General features: G+C 46.3%; 1 protein-coding gene across 3 annotated transcripts in view; it reads left to right on the forward strand.

Moving 5' to 3' along the window:
* The first annotated feature begins 756 nt into the window (after nt 1-756).
* Nucleotides 757-21,679, forward strand: part of TBCD (tubulin folding cofactor D) — a 251,762-nt gene continuing 230,839 nt past the window's right edge. The window contains exons 1-3 of one of the 3 annotated variants that reach the window (XM_077166310.1): nt 757-1,104; nt 1,204-1,423; nt 5,249-5,299. In XM_077166310.1, coding sequence (XP_077022425.1) covers nt 1,213-1,423; nt 5,249-5,299 — 262 coding nt within the window. In that variant the 5' untranslated portion in view covers nt 757-1,104; nt 1,204-1,212. The remainder of the gene's footprint in view (nt 1,105-1,203; nt 1,424-5,248; nt 5,300-21,679) is intronic. The other 2 variants (XM_077166311.1, XM_077166312.1) reach the window with 2 other exon arrangements.

Here is a 21,679-nt window from a genome sequence, read left to right on the forward strand (position 1 = left end):
GACCACTCAGGCCTTTAATCTGTCCTTCAAGAAAAGGCATGTCCAGAGGTGAGACCTTCCTCAGGCGTGGCAGCAGACGTCGGCCCGCGGGTTCTCCTGCCGCAGTTCCTCCCACGCGCGACTTCTGGGACGGCGGTGGAAGGGCGCGCGTAGGCGTGCGCACACTGGGCTCTCAGTGGAGACCCCCGCAAAGGCGGGGACGTGGGGGTGTCCGGCTTTTGTCCTGGATCGGTCCGCCCACACTGGCCGGCCCACGTGCACCCGTAGGCGGGCACGGCTTTCGGACTTGCAGATAGCGTCTATCCTTCCCCCACCTTCAAGCGGGCAGAACTTCCTGGCGCCGGGGGCGTCTGCGTACTGCGGACTAGCAGGCCGGCAGGATGTTGCCCCACACCCATCCCCAGAGCGCCGGCCCCGCCCCGCCCCGGAGCCCGGCCCCGCCCTCCCCGGGGCTCGGCCCCGCCCTCCCCGGAGCTCGGCCCTGCTCTACCTGCCCCCAGCCCCGCCCCGGCCCCGCCCTCCCCGGAGCGCCCCGTTCCCAGCCCCGCCCCGGAGCTCGGCCACGCCCCTAGCCTCGCCCCGGAGCTCGGCCACGCCCCCGCCCCGCCCTCCCTGGAGCTCGGCCCTGCTCTACCTGCCCCTAGCCCCGCCCCGGAGCTCGGCCCCGCCCCGGTCCACCCCGCCCCCAGCCCCGCCCCCGGCTCTGCCTCGCCCTGTTCCAGGAGCCGCGTCCCTCCAGGGAGACAAGCCTTGATTCCGCCCCCAGAGTTCCACCCCCAATCAGGCCCCGCCCGGGACCGGGGACCCCCACCCCGATATACTGTTCTCTGAGTCCGGCCGCCCCTCCCTAGCAGGGTTTATCCACGCTCTTGCCCCCTGCTCACGATTATACTCAGTTTCCCTCCGCCCCGGGCTCGTTTCGCCGCTCCGCGAGAGCCATTTTGGCCGCTGGCGCGCTCCGTAGCGGGGCCGGCGGTCGTGGGGTGTGGCCGGCACTGGTTGCCGCTTCCTCGGGCTTCTCTTCAGCTTCAGCCTCATCCTCATCCTCGTCCCTCAGCCTTCGTCCTCTATGCCCGAGCGCATCCGGAATCGTGAGCGCGTGAGGTGGGGGCTAGGGCCCGGGGTGCGGGAGGGCGAGCCGGGGCCGCGGCGGCCTGCGGGCGTGGTCGCGGCCCTCAGCCTGCGCGCCCTGTCCTTTCGCAGGTGCCGGGCATGGCCCTGAGCGACGAGCCGGCCGCGGGCGCCCGGGAGGAGGAGGCGATGGCGGCGGAGGAGGGCGCCGACCCCGACCCTGAGGCGCTCGCCGCCCGCGGCGCCTTCGACTCGTTCGGCGAGAGCTCGGAGACGCGTGAGCTGCTCGGCCACCTGCGGGCGGTGCGCGGCGACCCGGTGGCCCGCGAGGTGGCCCTGGAGAGGTTCCGAGGTGCGTGCGGCGAGCTCGCGGCCGCTGTCCACGTGCCCGCGCCGGTCACCCGCGGTGGCGGCAAGCCCGACCCTGCCCGCTGAGCTCAGCCAGCCCTTGCTCGGCTTTGACTCGGAGAGGGGAAGGGGACGGGGAAGGAGAAGAAGTAGGTAGTTCCCCGCTTCCTTCTCCTCCTGGCACCCAGAGCCGGGACACGTCTCTGTTCTCTGTAAAGGAAGAGAAGGACTGGGACCCGGAGGCCCCTACCCCCCGTGATGACCCCCAGCTCGGTGCTGGCCGGGAGTGGGCTCTAGAGGCCCAGGTGTCAGAAGGTGGGCACAGTGCTTAGGCATTCCTAACGGTGAGAGAGCAGCCTTTTTCCTAGGGCACAGGGTTGGCAATGAAGCATCTCATCCCGGTAAGACAAATGTAATCTCTTCGGCTGCAGTTGTCTAAGTTTATGGTTTAACTTTTATAGATCAGTATTAGCATCTCGTGGCGAACATGGCATACACACCTGTGAGGAGTGTGCACTTGTGCAAGGCAGGCTTCAGCTGGAGGCAGAAGTGGACAAGCCCTCTGCTAGAAGGCTTGGCTGCTAGAAGAGCTCAGCAAGGCTGTATGGGAGGCTCAGGATGAGGACCCCAAGCCAGGGAGACTGGCATGAGATGCTAGTGGATGGCCCTGGGGAGGCTGGCTAGTGAGTCCACGCCCTCAGTGAGATGTGACAGATGTTGACACGCTGGGTCTGCGTTCCACATAAACCCTTAGGTACTTTGGAAGTCAGTGATGTCTTAAGAGTTGGGGGTGAGGCTGTAGAGCAGAGGATCTGTTGGTCAGCATGGTCCACAAACCACTGGTTTTCAAGCTCCTCCCTGGGGAGCTTGTTCCGCATGTGGATAACTGCCCCTCCCCTCAGGATGCCACTTCCACGGGCCAGGGTGGGGCTCCAGACTGCATTCAACAAGAGCCTTAGTAGATATTGCACCAGGAGTAGATGAGTGCCAGCTTGATGTCCCACTGCCCTACAGAGATGGGATCTGTCACTGAGCTCCTGCCACCGAGGCTGTTATAGGATATCAGTGTTTGGAGAATTTTCAAGTAAGGGAAAGCAAATGAGTGCAGAAACCTGAGACCTACTCTGCTGTAGAAAGAGTAAGCATGAGTAGGGGACGGTGTGCCATATGCCATCTCCATGCAGCATGGGGCAGTGAGGACATGGGAGCTCAGAGACCAGAAACTCTTTGCCGAAAACAGTAAATAAGCAAACAACAGGCACTGACTCTGGCCCTGAGAAACCTGTGTGAAAATTTCTTAACAGTCTCATCAGTTGGATAGAAACATTATTAGGGGAATGCTGTGGGAAAACTAACATGTGAACATTGAGTAAGGACACTTGGGGAATTGATTTAGAGAAGTGAATCCCCAGGCTTTATAGTCAGGAATGCAAGGAATTATAAAGATCAAGTTCTTGGAAAAGCCATTTGAAGCCAATTGTAGTGGAAGTCGCCAGGGTGGCAGAGTGAGAGAGCAGCCCCCTTCAGACATTGTGGGCTGGGCAGCATGTAATATAGGAAATAGGTCACTCATAAGTTAGACATGAGGCACCCAGTGAAGGGTGTGTGGTGATGGCTGGTCAGAAACTTGCAGAGGCAGGACTAATAGATTGTTCAATCAGAGTTAGGAACAAAGAAATTGAGCTGTTGGTCAGAGCCTGCTGCTTTCCTTTTACTGGTGCTTTATGAACACATCCCCCTCTGCATCCACCCACCCACCCCTGTCCATACTTCCCCTGTGATAGGCCAGGCTACCGGCCGTCCCATGGACAGTTGAACAGTCTTCTGCATAGAAAGTCTTGAAGGTCTTCTGCATAGAAAATGCTTTCCTTATCCCTTCTTCCTCTCCCCACTGAATCCTCAGCGATGTGGCTTTAAGTTTAATTATTTGAACCCCCTTTTGACTGTTTCACCCTCCTTTTCTGTAGCATATTTGTAGCAGAGAGTACCCAGCTCCACTGGGGAGTTGGGTGTGAGGTAGGTATTCCCTGAGAGCATCTTGTAGTTGGAGTGGATTACCTTTTGTTTTTGGTTCTGAGGAACCCACCTAGTGGCAAACACTGACATATCATTCTAACAGATTCTGTTTGTCATTGATCTGGAAAGAACCTTAGGAACTATCTGCCTGATACTGTCCACATCCCAGGGATGCTCACCGAGGCTCTGCAGGGGTATTGAGTGTCCCCATGTCTTCTGGCCGGCCAGTCTAAGGGCCTAGGCCTGCCTTAGATCGTGGCCTGAGCGTCCTAATCCTGCCCACCACCCTGTCCTAGGGACCACCAGCAAAGCACAGCTCCCCAGAGGCAATTGTGTGGAAGGAGAGGGAATGAGAGGAGAAGAAACAGTTTGAGAAGTGGAAGGAAAAGCAGAAAACAAGGCTGCTGCTGGAAGTGGTGGGTGTGGGATAATGGTGTGGCTCTATTAGGTTCTGAGGCCACGATAGGCTACTTTAAAAATAGGCAGGGGTGTAGGGTGCACGGGTAGTTCAACAGTAGAATGCGCGCCTTGCATGTGGGAATACTGGCTTCAATTCCCAGACCATACACCCAAAGAAAAAAAAGACTGGGGGTGCATGGGTGGTTCAGTGGGTGAATGCTTGCCTGCCCTGTAGGAGACCTGCCTTTGATTCCTAGTTTGCACCCCTCCCCCCCCCCCCAAAAAAAACCCAAACCCAAACAAGATAGGCAGGACTGCTCACAGTGCTGAGTCAAGCCTTTGTTTCTCTTGGCCCTGAGGATAATCGATAACACAAAATATTACTTGATTAGTTTAAATTTTCCTAGTTTAGACAGCCCTTTCAAGCTGTCTATAGTGAATACTTAGCAAATTATTCCTTAAGATCCGTGCTTGGGTAGTTGCATAACATTTTTGTAATTGAATAAAATCATCTTTGTGGGCCCTTTTAGCTAAGGAAATTTCCATATAACTGTTTTCCTGCTTGGAATGACAGCATGCTCACTTTGAGGGGAGGGACAGCATGGCAGGGAAGTGGCAGGAGCACAGACCTTGGGGCCCCATCTCCCTGAGTTTTCCTGACTCTGCCCCTTCTCTGAGTCTCAGTTTCTTTGGCTATAGACTAAGGGTAATGATACCTCATTTATAGACTTGTTCTGAGGGTGAGTTGACTATCTGGGGACCAGTTAAAGCATGTTCTCCCGTTCCTAGGATGCAGTCATCACCTTCAGGTGAAGAGGTGTGTGGCAGGTGAGAATGGCCACAGGTGGCAGGGTCATTGGATTTGATGAGGGCAGTTCTAGTGTGCTGGTAGGAGTGGACCCCAGGTGGCCTGGGGTTAAGGAGGTCATGAGTGTGAAGAACGGGTGTGGGAGAGCACACGGATCTCCTGGGTGTGGCAGAAGGGAGCACTACCTAGTGGAAGGTGTGCGTTTAATGAAGGGGAGAATTGAGCACGGCTCTTGACAGGAGTGGGAGCTAGTGGAAAGGGAGTGAAGGAACAAACAAGGATCAGGCCTGTTAGGAAGGAGGATTCAGAAGAGGGGAAGAACAGGGTCTAAATGAGGGGTGGGCTGGAGAGAGGCGGGCCAGTATGCAGTGCCCAAGGAGGAAGGAGGGTGGTGGGAACCCATGTGGGGCCGTATTGCATCTGTGAGCAAGGAAGCGAGCAGTGTTTGGGGACCCACCTGGGGCGGGAGAAGAGGAGGAGCTGCCCGGTGGAGGTTGGCATTTGAAAAGAACGGAAGGATTTCCAAAGTTCACGTGCAGCCTTGACTTCATGTTGGATATGCTAATGGTGTTAATTAATTCCCACTTGAATTATTTTTCTTTCCAGTGATAATGGACAAGTACCAGGAGCAGCCTCACCTGTTGGACCCACACCTTGGTAAGAGTGGTGGCTAAGGATTTTGGTTTAGGTTATCCAGGTAAAGGTGATCATGAGGGCCTTGGTGTGTGTGAGCTAGGACATGTGTATGTTTTCTGCCCCCAGAAGGTGTCAGGATAAACAGCCAAGAAACACTGGCGTCGTTTGTTAGCGGGGCACAGCTGGTCGCCTTCAGTGGATCTGTGATAGTGGCATGAGTTCCAGAGGTTGCACTAGGCTGTGAGCAGATTTCTTTGATTTGCTTTTTTATTTGCTGCTACTTAGAGAGCATATCTTTTGCTCCTAATATGTGTAATTAATTCTGGTTAGAGCCAGACATAGTTGTCCCCCTGGTAACAGTCACCCAGGACCAAGTACATGCATCTGCTTTAATCCTTCCATCAGCCCCAGATGGAGGGAGTCTCTGTAGCCATCCCCACTTTACAGACGAGGACAGGCCGATTTTGCTTTTTAATATAGTATGAGAGGAGTGAGCTTTTCGTTTTGTTTTTTATTGTTTTCTTTATGTTTGAACTATTTCATACTGATGAGATTTTTTTCTTTTCCTGCCTACAAAAGTAATAAGGTTATGTATGTTGTTTTATTTTGTTTCTTTATTTTTTTAATTAATAAATAAATTTAAAAAAAGTAATAAGGTGACAGAGTATGCTTAGAGGCAGCATGGTGTGGGGGAGAGGCAGGTGGACTTGGGCCCAGAATGCTCAGGTGGGATCCACCGCTGCCACTTGATCACTGATCTGCTCTGCGCCTGTGTCTCTGCACCTGTGAAAGAGGGTGGTCAGCACTGTGGCCTCTCGGGACATTGGGACCCCAGAGAAGTTGCCGTGTGTGAAGCACCGTGGGTCAGTGGTCACAGCTGGCATGCACTCCCTTGCTGTTTGAAATGTGGGCCAGTTCTGGACTGCTGAGTTTTCGTCTTCGAGTAACTAAGGTTTTGTGGAAGATAAGGTGTCTCTCTCCTGTCTTCAGCAGAATAAATCCTTCTCACGTTTGACCTGGTGGTTTGCCTGGGTGCAGGAGGCTTGGCTGCACTGTCTTCCCATCAGTATCTTCTTTTTGTCCTAGTGAAATTTCTAGGACCTGATATTTCACAAGGATGTGACTTGTTCTTGGCCTTTTTTCTTGTTTTCTTTCTTTATTTTTATTTTTTTACTGGGCTTTAGTTAGAGATTTGCATCCTTCTGTGCTGGGGAGTTCACGTTTGTTGTTTCTTTTATAGTGTTTCTGCTCCTATGAACTTTCTTTTTCTGTGATGTTTTATGAATTGGAGGTTGAATTTCCAGGAGTGATCCTTGGAGCCCTTAATTTCTCTTTCATAGTTTTGCTTTCTGATCTCTTTGTTTTACACATAGGAGATATTCTTGAATTTATTTTGGTGATAATTTTTAGTTTCTGAGAGTTCTTGTTCTTGGTTTAATGTTTTTCTTTTAATTTAATTTATTAAAGTAATAGTACTTGGGGTTCAGGTTTTCCCACTGGGTAACATGAGTCAGGCTACCTGGTCCTGTGGCTGAGGGGATAGGGCTGGGGCCCTTTTGACTCTGATGAGTGAGGCTCTACCCTGCTGTTTTTATCTGCACCCGGCTTCCGAGATGAGCTGTCTCTGGGGCTTGTCCTCTCCAGAGTCCAGTGCGTCTTTGGGTGATGATGGAAATGTTTTGTGTGATCGCAGAACTGAAATTTTAATTTTATTTGATTTAAATAATAAAAAACCACACATATGTAGTTAGTGTTGGGGTGTTGGCCGCCGTAGCTCTAGAGAGTAACCCTTTGGTTTTCTGCCAGGACGTGGAAGGAGCTGCGTGACCTTGCACCAGCCCTCTTCTTACCCACCTCTTCTGTGTCCTGTTTTTATGCTGTGGGTTAAGATAGCTCTCTGGGACTCTCAGGACAGTTGTTAGCTGCTCTGTCCTCTGAGATCTTGCTCTTTCCTCTGGGACCAGTTTTTCTCTGCAGTGAGGTCTTTTTTCTTTCCCATGTTGGTTCTCTCCATCTGCCTGGCGGCCTGTGCTTGTCTGTATTTGAGACAAAATGGGTTCCCTCATTTATTTTTTCTAAAATAAATTTTAGAAGGATTTCCCCCTGAATTCTTCCTGAATGGGAATTCTGATGGGCCGCTTTTTGGGGGGCAGTGTAGTGCATTGATGGGCTAGATCTTCTTAGCCTGACTGGGGTGGTAGGGGTTTGTCAGGGAATGGATTGTTGGAGGTGCTGAAAAGAAGAAGGCCTTTGTGTGGCATGCTCACATCCACTCCAGAAGAAGCCTTCACTTACCCTAGATATTTGGTTTGGAATTTGCCCTGGGAAAAATGCTGCTTCTTGTGTTTCTGAGGCTCCTTTGGCACTGCTGGGGACAGACCCCTCCCTCTTTGAATCCCATCAGCCCAGGGCCGTGGCTACCCTGCGCCCCGACGCGGCCTGTCCTCCCTGAGCCCGGCGCCCCGACACAGCCTGTCCTCTCTGAGCCTGGGACCCGCATGCGGCCTGTCCTCCCTGAGCCCGGCGCCCGGACGCGACCTGTCCTCCCTGAGCCCAGTGCCCGGACATGGCCTGTCCTCTCTGAGCCCGGCGCCTGGACGCGGCCTGTCCTCCCTGAGCCCAGCGCCCGGACGCGACCTGTCCTCCCTGAGCCCGGCGCCCCGACACGGCCTGTCCTTTCTGAGCCTGGGGCCCGCATGTGGCCTGTCCTCCCTGAGCCCAGTGCCCGGACACGACCTGTCCTCCCTGAGCCCGGCGCCCGGACGCGGCCTGTTCTCTCTGAGCCTGGGGCCTGCATGCGGCCTGTCCTCCCTGAGCCCAGCGCCCGGACGTGACCTGTCCTCCCTGAGCCCAGTGCCCGGACACGACCTGTCCTCCCTGAACCCGGCGCCCGGACGCGACCTGTCCTCCCTGAGCCCAGTGCCCGGACACGACCTGTCCTCTCTGAGCCTGGAGCCCGGACGCGGCCTGTCCTCTCTGAGCCTGGGGCCCACATGCAGCCTGTCCTCCCTGAGCCTGGGGCCTGGACTCAGCCTGTCCTCCCTGAGCCCGGCGCCCTGACACGGCCTGTCCTCCCTGAGCCCGGCGCCCGGATGCGACCTGTCCTCCCTGAGCCCAGTGCCCGGACACGACCTGTCCTCCCTGAGCCCGGCGCCCGGACGCGGCCTGGGCTCAGGGCACTGAATCTGGCTGTAGGTTTGCCTGTCTGACCTGGAGCTGCATCCTCCCTGTCTGCCTTTTCCCAGAAGCCTATTAAAACCTGACTCTCTTCTCATTCTTCCTCTGTAAAGGGTTTTCACTTTTGTGCAGCTAGACTTTTATATCGAGCAGGTTCTCAGGGGGCAGATATGTTTTTTATTTCTGTAAATAAGGCAGCCAACACCCTCAACACACATCTTTGTGAAATTTTCTAGTTAATTTTATTATTGTAAGTTCCTAAAAGTAGAAATGCCTTTGATACTTTACATTCATTAACTTATATTCCCACCAACAGTATATAAGAACACTATTTTATTTACATCCTTATCAGACTGGATTTGAGTTTTTGAAATTATCACTAATACAAACATAGGGATGCCTGTTGAGGGATGCAGGAAGTGGGGAGGAAAGCATTACATGACTGCAGTTCGCATTTTGTAGTTTCCTAGTGAGGACAGTATTTAAAAAAATGTGTTGTTAAATTCGTATAGTGTTTCTCCTTTATGCAAATTTTTCACTCATATTCATTCACTCTTGATATTTTTGCCTTATTTTGTGTGATTTCTAGGAGTTCATTATATAGGTCCTTTGTAGGAAAAGGAACAATAAAGGACAAATCCCTTTGTCAGATGTTGCATATATTTCATGTCTGATTAATATTGTGCATGGTGTGTTTTTAGAAATATTTATGTTGTCAAAGCTATCAGTCTTCCCCTTTGTGTTTGGCTTTTGGTTGTGTGTTTGTTCACAAACTTTATTTTCCTAGGAAGCTAATCAGTTACATGAACCTCATTTGATGAATGGTTCAGCAGCCCATCCATTGGAAACATTTAAATCTATATTAAATACTAACAGGTACTGGTGCTGGTTTTGAGACTTCTTTTCTCTCTAATTAATCTGTCTTCTCTTTCATAAGTTTCATTGTGTTTTATGTCAGTTACTTTATAATCTCCATTTTCCAACTCCTTAATACAAATGAACTTCAGAATTATCTTACCTTCCTTCCCCTAGCCCCCAACAACTCCCTTTGGGACATTTGAAGTCTTGACAAGATTGAAGTTTCCTATCTAAGATTATGGTATTATGTCTCTAATTATTCAAAATTTTTATGTTTCTCTATAAAATTTGGTAGTTTTCTTTATGTGGCTCTTGGAAACATCTTTTATAGGTTTGTTTCTGGATATGTTTTTTCTTTTATTGCTCTTGGAAAGCAGTGTTATGTTTTTTTCTTTTTACATGGGCAGGCACTGGGAATCGAACCCGGCAGGCAAGCATTCCTCTTGCATGGCAGGCAAGCATTCTTGCCTGCTGAGCCACCGTAGCCCGCCCTGTGTTATGTTTTCTAATTAGTTATTTCTGTGATGCAGCAAAGATGTGTCTTGTATATTTACTTTATAAAAGGCAATGCTGTAATAGAAAAAAAATACGTATTCTAATAACAGCTTTTTTGGGATATAACTCACATATGTAAAATTCACCCCTTTAAGGGTACAATTCTATATTTTTTATATATTCGCAGAGTTGTAGAACCATCACCATAATCTAATTTTTAAAACATTTTCATCATCCCCAAAAGAACTGCATACCATTTGCAGTCACCCCACCTCTTCCCCCACCTCCCAGTAGCTACCAATCTGCTTTTTGACTCTGGTTTTGACTGTAAAGGTTATAGCATAACCTTTATGGAAACATGGCAGTCCATCAATTCCAGTATTCCACTCCTAGGGAAACACATGCCCACTCAAAGGTTTGTACACAAATGTCCATAACAGCGTGACTCATAAGAGCCCAAAATAGGAAACAGCACAACGGCCTGTCAACAGACAAAAGAATAAACCAGTTGTGGTCTTGTCAACACAACGAGGGTGGGGTGGGTGGAAATGTAATATGTAGACCTTAGTGACGGCTGTAGCATAATGTTGTCAAAGTTAATTGTATAATGAAATATTTATTTTAGTATACTTTCAGTTTCTTTTAGGTTTCCTGATTAGAGGAATGGTTGTACATAAGACTAACTTGATCTCTATGTCCATGGTTATATATTTTCATTCTTCCTTTAAAATTTTTTTTTGTCAACCTTATTGAGATATAATTTACATGGAATAAAATGTACCCGTTTTAAGTGTGCAATTTGAGTTTTGTCACATGTCTGTACCATCACCTCAATCAGGAAATGAAACATTTCCATCACTCCAGAAGTGATCCTGTATCCTTTAGAGTGGGGCTCCTTCTCCACGGCCCTGGGCAGCCACTGTTATGCTTTCTGTTACTACAGATTAATGTTTCCTTTTCTAGAAATGCTCATATTGTAGCAGTGGTAAACTCTGAACGACACCCAAGAAAGCACCAGAGCCTCTGAGAAGTGGACAAAACTTATTGCCGGCAGTCTCAGAGGACTCCCGTCCAAAGTCTGAGCCCCGAATATTCTTTATTTCCAGATTATATAGGCTAGTAAGCAAGGCAGGAGTTACTATGGGAACTGGTGGTAGGCACTGGAAAGGTATGGAATTTCTTTTTTCTGAGATGGGACATGCACAGAGGACTCCTCTTCCTCAGATGTGACTGGAGGCAGAGTCTGTGGGCGTGACCGGGGGCAGGTCTGAGAGTGTGACCAGGGGCAGGGTCTGCAGGTGTGACCAGGGGCAAGGTCTGGAGAAGTGACCAGGGGCAGGGTCTGGAGAAGTGACCAGGGGGCAGGGTCTGCGGGTGTGACGGGGGGCAGGGTCTGCGGGTGTGACGGGGGGCAGGGTCTGTGGGCGTGACCAGGGGCAGGGTCTGGGGAAGTGACCAGGGGCAGGGTCTGTGGGCGTGACCAGGGGCAGGGTCTGAGGATGTGACCAGGGGCAGGGGTCTGGAGAAGTGACCAGGGGACAGGGTCTGGGGAAGTGACCAGGGGGCAGGGTCTGTGGGCGTGACCGGGGGCAGGGTCTGGGGAAGTGACCAGGGGACAGGGTCTGGGGAAGTGACCAGGGGGCAGGGTCTGGGGAAGTGACCAGGGGACAGGGTCTGGGGAAGTGACCAGGGGCAGGGTCTGCGGGCGTGACCGGGGGCAGGGTCTGTGGGCGTGACCAGGGGCAGGGTCTGAGGATGTGACCAGGGGCAGGGTCTGGAGAAGTGACCAGGGGACAGGGTCTGGGGAAGTGACCAGGGGGCAGGGTCTGTGGGCGTGATCGGGGGCAGGGTCTGGGGAAGTGACCAGGGGGCAGGGTCTGTGGGCGTGACCGGGGGCAGGGTCTGGGGAAGTGACCAGGGGACAGGGTCTGGGGAAGTGACCAGGGACAGGGTCTGGGGAAGTGACCAGGGGCAGGGTCTGCGGGCGTGACTGGGGGCAGGGTCTGAGGATGTGACCGGGGACAGGGTCTGGGGAAGTGACCAGGGGACAGGGTCTGGGGAAGTGACCAGGGGACAGGGTCTGGGGAAGTGACCAGGGGCAGGGTCTGGGGAAGTGACCAGGGGCAGGGTCTGGGGAAGTGACCAGGGGACAGGGTCTGGGGAAGTGACCAGGGGGCAGGGTCTGTGGGCGTGACCGGGGGCAGGGTCTGGGGAATTGACCAGGGGCAGGGTCTACCGGTGTGACGGGGGCAGGGTGTGAGGACTTGATTGGGGGCAGGGTCTGCGGGTGTGACCGGGGGCAGGGTCTGGGGAATTGACCAGGGGCAGGGTCTAACGGTGTGACGGGGGCAGGGTCTGAGGATGTGACCAGGGGCAGGGTCTGGAGAAGTGACCAGGGGCAGGGTCTGGGGAAGTGACCAGGGGCAGGGTCTGCGGGCGTGACCCGGGGCAGGGTCTGAGGACGTGACCAAGGACAAGCAGATGCCGCAGATGTTTTGTTTTGCTTCCTGCTTTCTACATACTTAAGGAGTATATAATTTCATACATAAATTCAGAAGATGATACACACAAATGCACAAAGTAATATGCATAATAAATTCATAGAGTTATACAGTAATAATGCTGAGGTTAAACTTATGAACTACCTCAATATGTCCTCTTAGTTTCTGACTTCTTTCATTATATAGTATTGCTGAGAATCACCCTTGTTGTTGCAAGTTTTAGTAGTTTGTTCCCCCTCCCTTTGTGTTGATAAGACCACAATTGGTTTATCCTTTTGTCTGTTGATGGGCCTTTGTGTTGTTTCCTGTTTTGGCTCTTATGAGTCATGCTGTTGTGAGCATTTGTGTACAAGTGTTTGAGTGGGTGTATGTTTCCCTAGGAGTGGAATACTGGAGTTGATGGGCTGCTATATTTTCCATAAAGGTATGCTGTATTACCTTGCCACCAACTATGCAGGAGAATTTCACTTGCCCCACATCCATTCTATCACTTGTATTGCCAGTCTCTCTGATCTTAGCCACTTTAGTGGTGTGTAGTGGTATCTCATCTGCATTTCCTAGATGCAAATTGTGGCCTGGCATATGGTCTATTGTGTTGAATGTTTCATATGCACTTGAAATGAATGTCTGTTCTGTTGTTTTTGAGTACAGTGTTCTATCAATGTCACATAAATAAGGTGGTTGATAGTGTTATTTAGGCCCTTATGTCCTTACTGATTTTCTGTCCATTTGTTCTATCACTTACTAATTTGGAGCTCTGTAATTTTGTGTATACACACATAGGACTGTTAAATTTTTCTGATTGACTCATTTATCATTATCCAATGTCCTCCTTATCTCTGGCAATTTTCCTTGTTCTGAAGTCTACTTTGTCTCATTTTAATATGGCCACTCCAGCTTCCTTATGATTAGTCATTGCATTGCATGATACATCTTTTTCCCTTCCTTTTTCTTTTCTTTTTATTTTTTTCTGCCCTTGTCTGAGGACTGCAACTGGAAGCTCTTAGTACCCGAAGTTCATGCTATTGACCTCCTATTTATTTTTTGCTTTTTTTAAATGCAATTTTATTGAGATGTATTCACATATAATTATCCAAAGTATATATTTGATGGCACAGAGTGTCATCATATAGTTATGCATTCATCACCACAATCAATTTTAGACATCTTTATTTTTCCAAAAAATAAAAAATAAAAGAATTAAAAGGACTATCCAAAATATCTCCTACCCCTTATCCCCCCTATTATTTATTTAGTTTTTTGTCTTTATTTTCTTACTCCTCTGCCCATACACTGGATAAAGGGAGTGTCAGTTATAAGGTTTTCCCAATCACATGGTCACAATATAAAAGCCATATAGTTATACACTCATCATCAAGAATCAAATACTACTTGATTACCCTTCAGTGGTTTCAGGTAATTCCTTCTAGCCATTCTAATATACTGGAAACTAAAAAGGAATATCTATATAACACATAAGAATAACCTCCAGAATGACCATCGAACTCTATTTGAAATCTCTTAGCCACTGAAGCTTTATTTTGTTTCATTTCTTTTCCCCCTTTTGATCAAGAAGGCCTTATCACTCCCATGATGCTGGGGCCAGGCTCATCCCTGGATGCCATATCCCATGTTGCCAGGGAGATTTACACCCCTGGGATGTACACCCCACATATGGGAAAGGGTAGTGAGTTAATTTGCTGAGTTGGCTTAGAGAGAGAGGCCACATCTGAGCAACAAAAGAAGTTCTCTTGAGGTGACTCTTAGGTCTTATTGTAAGTAGGCTTAGCTGCTCCTTTGCAGGAATAAGTTTCAGAAGGGAAAACCCTAAAATCAAGGGCTTGGCTTATTAAACTGATAGTCCCTGATGCTTGTGAGAATATCAGTAATTCCTCAGGTAGTGAAGTTTAACAATTTCCACATCTTTTACCAGTCCTTCAAGAGGACTTTGCACGTACTTTTTAATTTTCTTCCCAAATTACTCTGGGATGTATAAGGCTAATACATTAATCTGTACAAACCAACAAGATCTCTCACTCCTTATTCAAGATTCCGTGTAATTATGGTGTTAGAATAAACTGAACATACAGGTTAAATTAGCTAATGTGCCACAGAAAATACAAATTTTGTACCAAATAAACATCTCTTTCTTTGGTCTCACCCAGAAGTTTAAGTATTAGAATACAGTTAATATCATCCTTTACCTTTTAGTCTGATTTACCTTAGTCTTAACCAGATTAGTTTCATTCATATCTCTAATTGAAGTCTGATTTCTTTTTCAGCTTCTTTAACAGTTGCTATATGGAGTAATGCTGACTTTCAGAGCTGTAGAACTCTGACTCTGAGTCTCAGGTATCTCACAGATACCCAAAATTCTAAGGAATGAACAGGTTATACACAAAGAGCTCAGCATCTCTGAATTTAGAAATAACAGTTAAAATTCAGGAATAGAAGTGACTGCTGTAAGAGCTTACAATCTAGGAACTTTTACAGTAAGCCTTCTTGGACATTCTGTACTCCTTAATCGTTAATTGCCCAATCTCTGCCCACATTCTATTGCCTGATAACCTATATTCTTAAATTCAGTTCTCAGAGTTTGCACATTATAGTTAGCTCATATTAGTGAGGCCTTACAATATTTGTCTTTTCTTTTCTGGCTTATTTCACTCAACCTAATGTCCTAATTGCATGCCTCATAGCTTCATTTCTTCTTACAGCTGCTCAGTATTCCATTTTATGTAGACATCACAGTTTGCTCTTTTGTTTGTCAATTGATGTACCCTTAGGCCACCTCCATTCATTGCAGATTGTGAATACTTCCTCCATGAACACCAGTGTGCAAATGTTCGTTCTTGACACTGCTTTCTGTTCCTCCAAGTATATGCTTAATGAGGATCATATGGCAACCCTATACTTAGCCTTCTGTGGAACCCTGCCCTCCAGAGGGGCTGCTTCTGCTTCCCTGCCAACAGTGAATAGGTACATTTCTCTCTCCACTTTTCATCCAATGCTTAGTGTCTCTCTGTTTGTTTTTAAACAGTTTTGTTTACACACTATGTGATCCCTCCTAAGTAGTCATTGGTTCCCAGGAATCATGTAGCTATGTATTCATCACCACAGCCTATATGGGACATTTCCATTTCTTCCATGAAGAAAAAATAACAAATGGCAGAACTTATGGGAATGAAAGGAGATGAAAAACACAATGGAGGCCTACAACAGCAGATTTGAAGAGGCAGAAGAATTCAAGCTTTTGAATTCTTCCGTGTGGTCACACAGTGTCTTCTTTACATCCGTCATCTCTTTTGCCATATTTTCCTTCAATTCGTTGATTTGATTCAGAAGATTTGTTTGAATATCTTTAATGTCCTTGCCTTGTTTGAAGTGTTAGTTTGTTCCTTTGGGCCACGTCTTCATTTTTCTTGGTATGACTCATTATTTTTTGCTGGTGTCTAGGCATCTGATTCCCTTGATTGGTTTATGTTGGAGGTTGTTCTCACTCTTTCACCTAAGGTTTTCTTGTTGGTTGACTTTGTTCTCTGTCTGTTTTTTGGCATTCAGTTCAACTTATTTTAGACCTCTAGCTTAGCTTCTGTTTAACTGATCAGATTTTTTCAGCGCTGCTTTTTCTGGTTCTTGCCCTGCCTATATGGTGCCTTTTTGTTTTTTAATTATTATTATTTTTTAATATTTTTATTGTCAAACCTTAACAAACAAACATATAAACATTCTTGACATGCAAACATTCTATACATGGTATGCAGTCAGTGGCTCTCAATATCATCACATAGTTGGATTTTCATCACCATGATCATTTTTTTGAACATTAGCATCTCTCCAGCAAAAGAAAGAAAAAAGAAAAAAACTCATACATACCATACTCCTTACCCTTCCCTCTCATTGACCACTAGTATTTCAATCTACTCAATTTATTTTAACCTTTGTTCCCCCTATTTTTAATTTTTTATCCTTATTTTTTACTTACCTGTCCATATCCTAGATAAAAGGATCATCAGACACAAGGTTTTCACAATCACTGAGTCACACTGCAAAAGCTTTATCATTAAACAATCATCTTCAAGAAACATGGTTACTGGAACACAGCTCTACAGTTTCAGGTACTTCCCTCTAGCTACTCTAATACACCATAAAGTAAAAAGGGCATATCTGTATAATGCGTAAGAATAACCTCTGAACTCTGAAATCTCTCAAAACACTTTATTTTGTCATTGACACTTTATTTTGTCTCATTTTGGTTGAGAAAGTTTTCTCAGTCCCTTGATGCCGAGTTCAGGCTCATCTGAGAGTTCTCTCCCATGTTGCCAGGGAGGTTTACACCCCTGGGAATCATGCCCCATGTAGAGGGGGAGGGCAGTGAGCTTGCTTGCTGTGTTGCCTTGAGAGAGAGAGGCCACATCTGAGCAACAAAAGAGGGTCTCTGGGGGGTGACTCTTAGGCCTAATTATAAGTAGGCTTAGCCTATCCTTTGCAGGGGGATACGTTTCAAGGCCCTCTCTTTTTTTTGGATGCATGATCCAGGAATCAAACCTGGGTCTCCTGCATGGAGAGCAGACATTCTATCACTGAACCACCCATGCACCCTTCAAGTCCCTCATTTTTATTTTATTCTCCTTGTGTTCTGATTATTTAAATGAGCTATCTAGACAGGTTTGGTTAGATTATGTGCTACTGAAAATTTAGGTTCTGAACAAAATAAACCTTTCTTCCTTTGGTCTCAAAGAGTAGATGAGGTTCTAAAATATACACAGTGTCTTCCTTACCCCTGTGTTCTGAATTACCTTAAACCTGACCTGATTGCCTTTACTTTCATCTCTAAATACCAGGCTATACATATATAAAACAGTGTCTCGAAATCCAGAAATAATAATTACTGCTCCAGACAAAATATGACTGCTACAAGATCTTACAAACTAGGCCCGTTTTCTTATAAGCATTTTCTAAATGAGACCATACAATACTTGCTCTTTTGTTTCTGGCTAATTTTGCCTCACCACATTTCCCACAGGTTCCATGTCTCACAACTTGTGTTCTTTTTGTAGCAGCACAATATTCGATCATACGTATCTCATCATTCGCCAATCTACTTCTCAGTCAGTGCATCCTTTAGTCACTTGCATTCATTAGGTATCATATATAATGTCTAGAGTCCACAGTCCAACAACACTCTCAATTTTAAATAATATCATTGTTCCCAAGAGAAAGATAACCAATAAACATACCCTCACCAAATAGGAAGTCTAAACCTCCCTTTAACTTTTGTCCGTCCCCTCATTATTTAACCCTGGTGTTGCTGTAGTACTACTGATGTTTTCCTGTTAAACATAGCCCATAGCATGCAATAGCAGTTTTTCTCCTTGTGCCCTGAACTTAAACACTCTTAGTATAAGAATCATACCTTTGAGATAGTTCATGCAAGAACTTATTTATATTTCTAGTATTAATCAGTGGGACCCATAGATCTATACAACCCCTTTCCATCATGTTCTGCTTCAATATGGTAATATTACTTATAGACCCACTAGTGAACCACCTTCACTTCTATCTATTCCCATGTATTTGAATTCAACCTCATAAGTTAACTGTTCACCCATCTGTGGCTTCTGTGCATCTCTAAATCCCCTATATTCTGTATTATAAGCCTCTGATTTTACCTTTACCATGGTCTTAAAAGTGGAGTCACACAGTATCTATCCTTTTGTGTTTCCTAAGGAACCGCCAAACTGTCTTCCATAATGGCTGTACATTCCCACCAGCAGAGGATAAGTGTCTCAATTTCTCCACATCCTCTCCAACATTTGTAGTTTCCTGTTTGTTTAATAGCAGCCATTCTTAAAGGTGTGAGGTGGTATCTCATGTAGTCTTGCTCTGCATTTCCCTGACAGCCAATGAAAATGAGCATCTCTTCATGTGCTTTTGAGCCATCTGTATTTGCTCTTCAGAAAAATGCCTATTCATATCTTTAGCCCATTTTATAATTGGGTTGTTTGTTTTTTTGTTGTTGAGTTATATGATTTCTTTATGTATACATGATATCAGACCTTTGTCTGATGTGATTTCCAAATATTTTCTCCCATTGAGTTTGCTGCCTCTTCACCTTTTTGCGTCTTTTGAGGTACAAAAGTATTTGATTTTGAGGAGTTCCCACTTATCTGTTTTTCTTTTGTTGCTTATGCTTTGGGTGTAAAGTTTAGGAAATTACCTCCTGTTACTAGGTCTTGAAGATGTTTCCCTACACTTTCTTCTAGAAGCTTTATGACACCAGTTCTTATATTTAGGTGTTTGATCCACTTTGAGTTAATTTTTGTATAGGGTGTGAGGTTAAGGGTCCTCTTTCATTCTTTTGGCTATTAATATCCAGTTCTCCCATGCCCATTTATTGAAAAGACTATTTTGTTCCAATTCAATGAGTTTGGCGGCCTTGTCAAAAATCAGATGACCATAGATTTGGTGGTTTATTTCTGCACTCTTGATTCGATTCCATTGACTAATACTTCTATCTTTGTGCCAGTACCATGCTGTTTTGACCACTCTGGCTTTATATGTCAAGAGTTATGATTTATGATGTGGCTTTATAAAACGTTTTAAAATCAGGAAGTGTTAATCCTCCCACTTCGTTCTTCTTTTGTAGAATGCTTTTAGCAGTTCAGGGTCTCTTTCCCTTCCAGATGACTTTGGTAACTAGCTTTTCCAGGTCTTCAAAGTAGATTGTTGGAATTTTGATTGGTACTGTGTTAAACCTGTAGATCAATTTGGGTAGAATTGACATCTTAACTACATTTAACCAACTGTCCATAAGCAGGGAATGCCTTTGCACCTATTTAGGTCTTCTTTGATATCTTTCAGCAGTGTTATGTAGTTTTCTGTGTACAAGTCCATTATATCCCTAGTTAAGTTCATTTCTGGTACTTGATTCTTTTTTTTTTTTGATATTTTTATTGTAAACCTTGACAAATAACATACATTCTTGACACACAAACATTCTATACCTGGTGTCCAATCAGTGGCTTACAATATCATCACATAGTTGTCTATTTATCACTGTGATCATTTTTTTTGAACATTTGCATCTCTCAAGCAAAAGAAAGAAAAGAAAAAAGAAAAAACTCATATGTACCATATTCCTTACCCTTCCCTCTCATTGACCACTAGCATTTCAATCTATTCAATTTATTTTAGCCTTTGTCCCCCTATTATTTGTTTATTTTTATCCATATTTTTTACTCATCTGTCTATACCCTAGATAAAAGGAGCATCAGACACAAGGTTTTCATAATCACATAATCACATTGTAAAAGCTATATCATTATACAATCATCTTCAAGAAACATGGCTACTGGAACACAGCTTTACAGTTTCAGGTACTTCCCTTAGTTACTCTAATACGCCATAAACTAAAAAGGGAATATCCATATAATGTGTAAGAATAACCTCCAGGATAACCTCGCAACTCTGTTTGAAATCTCTTAGCCATTGACAATTGTTTTCAATTTCATTTCTCTCTTCCTCCGTTGGTCAAAAAGGTTTTCTCAATCCCTTGATGCCAAGTCCCAGCTCATTCTAGGACTTCTGTCCCACATTGCCAGGAATGTTTATACCCCTTGGAGTCATGTCCCAGGTAGAGGTGGGGAGGGCAGTGAGTTTGCTTGCCGTATTGTTAGCCCTTTACTCTTCCCTTCTCCTTCTGGAACACCAATGATTCTTATATTTGTGTGCTTTGTTTTGCCCATCATTTTCCTGAGATCTAATTCAGATTTTTCCATCTTTTTTGCCTTTTGCTGTTTTGAGTGTTCAAAATTAGTTGTCCTGTCCTCTAGTTTGCTTATTCTTTCTTCTGCCTCTTTAAATCTCCTGTTGTATGTCTCTAGTATATTTTTTATTTGGTCGACATTATCTTTAATCTCTGTGATATCTGCTATTTTTCTATTTATTTTTTCAAATTCCTCTTTATGCTATTTTAGTGTCTTGATCTCCTTTATGTCATTAGCCATCTCATTTATTTTATTTAGTAGAGTTATATGAACATCTCTGTTAGTTGTTCCAAAATCTGTGTCTCCTCTGGTATTTTAATTTGGTCATTAGGCTGGGCTATATCTGTCTGCATCTTGATATGCTTGGTGATCTTCTGTTCTTTTCACAGCATGTAAATATCTTGATTGGTTTACTTTGTAAGTTGATTTCCTTCAGTAGTCTAAAGCTTTGTATTTATGGAATGGATGTGGAGCAGGGTGTGGGGCGGGTGCAACAGTGTGGTGAGGTGTTGCAGTGCAGGCATAGGCACCTATGAGAAAGCTATGCTGGTGCCTCTGAGCATGGGATGTGTGTTGTGGGGTTGTAGAGGTGCTGTGTAGGGGCCGTGGGTATGGGGTGCAGCTCAGGCAGACCTTGGAGCACAGCAGCAGGGTGCAATGGGGAACACAGAGTAGACTGTTCCTAATCCTGGTCTCCAGTCTGTGTATTCCTGAGGGCTCGGGCTTCTGTTTGGAAAGGGGCGCCTTAGACAGTTTGCACCACCTGGACAGTTTCTGGTTCTGTGTCTCAGTTCTTCATCTTTTGTAACCAGGGCTTCCGTATGTGGTTGTAGAAGACACTCCTGGGTCACTTGCACCCTGGAATCTCAGCTGCCTTCCTGTCCTTTCTCTAGCTGTTCCTTGGAGCAGCGTTGAGTTTGATCTATCCTATTCTGCCATCTTCCTGGAACCCTGGGTCCTACCCTTTTGCAGTATTTTGTGCTGTCCGATTCAGAAAGCCTCTTTTTTTTTTTTTTTTTCTGTCATCCCTGCCCCCTCTCTGCTGGGGCAAAAATTCCTGGTACCTTTAACACTTATTCCAGATTTCTCTGTGTGTGTGTGTGGTCTATTTTCAGTAGTCAGAAATTGTTAGTTAATTCTGTAAGTGTAGCTTTGTTGACCTAGGCCCCTGCTGCTAGTAAAGTCTGTTTCCTTTCCCTTCAGGGAATTAGGCTGCCATACCCCTGGGGGAGGGGCGCCGGCCTCCACAGCTTGGGGGACTTACAGTTCTGTGCAGGGTTTCAGCTGGTCCAGTTTGTCCATACTGGTATATGCTGTGTGTCTGGTTGCTGATGTAGCCCCAGCAGTTGTACTGTACTGTTCCTGGCTATTTACTAGCTGCTCTGGAGGGCAAACTAAATTCCACACATCACTAAGCTGCCATCTTGGCCCTGGTTCCTAAATGGAACCTTTTTTTGAGGAGGGTCTCCCCAGACATGATCGACCCCAGTCAGATTTTTCCAGACATGGTAGGCCCAGGCTCAGGAGGAGGGTGTAATCAGTATCAAGTTTCCCTTAGGGTGAGACCCAGCAGGTTGTCTGATTTTCCTGTGAACCCTCTA

Source organism: Tamandua tetradactyla, chromosome 6 (assembly GCF_023851605.1).
Source record: "Tamandua tetradactyla isolate mTamTet1 chromosome 6, mTamTet1.pri, whole genome shotgun sequence".
Lineage (NCBI taxonomy): Eukaryota > Metazoa > Chordata > Mammalia > Pilosa > Myrmecophagidae > Tamandua > Tamandua tetradactyla.